General features: G+C 33.3%; 1 protein-coding gene across 1 annotated transcript; it reads right to left on the bottom strand.

Annotated features, from left to right (window-relative positions):
- Nucleotides 1-1284, bottom strand: LOC18047299. The gene has a single exon (XM_006440597.2). It carries the CDS (start codon nt 1178-1180, stop codon nt 140-142), a length of 1041 nt encoding a protein of 346 aa, XP_006440660.1. The 5' UTR covers nt 1181-1284; the 3' UTR covers nt 1-139.
- Between the last annotated feature and the right edge of the window lie 1371 nt (nt 1285-2655).

Raw genomic sequence — 2655 nt, 5'->3', positions numbered from 1 at the left:
TTTTTTTTTTTTTAAGTTTTGAAGTTGCCTGCTTCACCTCAAGCAACAAAAACAAACGTTGCCGATGAATCTTATTCTTTTCAATTCATTTGCAACCATTTTCCCCACAAAAAAAAATAAAATGAAAAATGACTATCCTCTAAACATTTTCTTCACAATTCTTCAAATTCACATACCCTTCTTTATCTTCTCCTGCCGTGTCAGTTTGGTTAGAGTAGTATGAGATTCTGTCTTCTTGTTCTATCCAAGAACCAATCTTGCAGCTTTTGTAGAACATGCAACTGATAACAGTATCAAGAACAACGGAAATTGAATACAAGTAAGCTATGAACATCCCCTCAAAGGCCATCGAATGGCTAGCCACGCCCCCTAGTCGGTAAGCTCTTACAATTCTGTATTGGAACAGGGCTTCAATTCCAGCCAATACCAAATTGGCAGGCAGAGCCAGCGATAGTGCCACTGATGTTCTTCCCCTTATGAGAACACAAGCCTTGAGAATTGCCAAGTACCCGCCGCAGCTTTCCATGCCGGATATAATCAAGGCCAAGTTGCTTATAATGAGGGCATTTGCGAGCACAATTGAATAAAGAACTGCTCCCGCTGCTGACAAGAAGAGGATACAATTGGGAGAAGAGAAGCCAGATCCTTCGAGAAAGTTAAAGGCAATGAGTAAGAGAGAAAAGACGGTCGCGTTTGCGGAGAGAATCAAGAATGAGTTGCATATGTAGGTATGAAAAAGAGGACTGAAAGCTGAAAAAAGAGAAGAAAATGAAGGTGGGAATGTTGGTTTATGCTGTCTCAAGACTTGAATGATTGATGCCTTTGCAAGAAGCAAAAAGGTGAGGGAGAATGGCAATGTAAAGATTGATGCAGAGATTGTTTGAGAGAGCTTCAAGCTGAGGATACTGAAGAATTCTGAAGATGGAGGGAAGCCAGCTGCTTGAAAGAGAGTCTTCAGAGGATTGTGTATCAAAGGAAGCAGAGATGATGAAGAGGGAACAAGGGCTTGTGAGAGGAGAATTGAGGCTGCAAAAGGGATGGCAAGAACAGCAACAGTTGTCGTAAAGTGTTGATAATTTTGAAGGAATATGTAGATTGATCTTCTGATGATCTTGGTTGTTTTAGCCATTGGGATTCTTGGAGTTTCTTGCGTTCTTTGAGAGCAAAAATTATTAAGCATGAAATGAGTGTCTCACCTAGAAGGCGCTTTGTTTATGATAAGAGAAATTCGATCACAATGTGCAAGGCATTGATGTTTCCTCCTCTTTTTCTTTGATGGGGATTTTGCTTGTGGCTTTTGCTATCTCTCTCTCTCTCTCTCTCTATATATATATGTTTTGTGTGTTTTTGGGTGTTGGTTAAGTTTGATGAATGGATTGGCCAACAACTAAAAACTAACAAAAGTTTGCAAGGTGGGAGTTGTTTGGTCATTGTTTTTACCAAGGCCAACTCCTTGGAGTCATTTGAATATGAATTTCCTTCTCTCTTTGTTATCTCCAAATCTCAACTTTAAATTAATTAGTTGGCTTGGCTACAAGAAACCATAAAGAAATAAAAACAACTTATTTTTATTGGCTTGGCTTTTTGAGTCTTCTCCCTTGGTTTGATGCGAAGAGTCTTCGGTTTTGGTTAGCTTTTAATATACTCTTCAGCAATTGTTAATGATTGCTACGCTTGGACTCTGTTCTTTTATACTGTGTACCCATTGCATTATCTCTTCAATCACAATGAAACACGTATCTTTCAGGTGGGCTTTGTTATAAAACTCTTCAAGTTAAAGCATACTTTTCTCACTTTTCAATTTTTTTTTTGCCATTTCAAGTCGATGAACAAATTGGAATCTTATAAAATTAGGATGATATTTTGAGAAGAGTGAGATAACATCAACAAAAATTCGATAAGAAAATGAGATGCATACATAATATTTGAATCTAGAGTTGATTTTGTGTAATTGTTTATTGATTAGATTATATTAGATAACATTAGACTAAATATATGAATTATACGCGCGCATACACTCACATTTATATAAGGTATGTTATTTTAACCCACAAATTTTTTCTTTAAACCTATTTTAAGAAATAAATTCATTATTAAAAATTAAAAATCTCAAAATTACCCCTCAATAATCTCTTTTTCCTTCTACCTTACAATTGTATATTCTCTCTCTACTCTCACATTCGGTAAACTAAACACTCAATTTTACTCTCTTTTGAATTTATTTTTTTATCTTTCTTAGTACATCGTGATCTTTATTTATATTTTCATTATACGAGAAACTTTTTTTTAATACTATCTATTGGCCTTTTTGTTTGGTAAAAATCAATTTTTTTAATATTTATTAACTTTTAATAAATGATAAAAAAATTATTGATATTTATTTTTAAATCGTGAATTTTGTTCCTTTTAGTTAGTAAGACCAATTATTTGCAAGTAAAAAAATATATCTGAATGAATGAAATATTAGTTAGTAATACCAAATATTTTCATGGTTAATTAAGTAATTTTTTAAAAATTATTTAGATAATAAAATTATTAATTTAAAAAAGATATAAAGAATAAATTAGTAAATTCAAATATCTCCACCTATCAAACTCAAATCTTGGCTCTCAAAATTTGAAAAGAAAAAAATGTTAAAATTTGAAGGACCATCTA

The sequence above is a fragment of the Citrus clementina genome, unplaced genomic scaffold (assembly GCF_000493195.1).
Source record: "Citrus clementina cultivar Clemenules unplaced genomic scaffold, Citrus_clementina_v1.0 scaffold_3, whole genome shotgun sequence".
Lineage (NCBI taxonomy): Eukaryota > Viridiplantae > Streptophyta > Magnoliopsida > Sapindales > Rutaceae > Citrus > Citrus x clementina.
The sequence above is the reverse complement of the archived record's forward strand: the minus strand, read 5'-3'. Positions and strand labels throughout refer to the sequence as shown.

What these genes read in the sequence shown, in the direction of transcription:
- LOC18047299 (XM_006440597.2), bottom strand. Translation starts at nt 1,180, where the DNA reads ATGCTTAATAATTTTTGCTCTCAAAGAACGCAAGAAACTCCAAGAATC.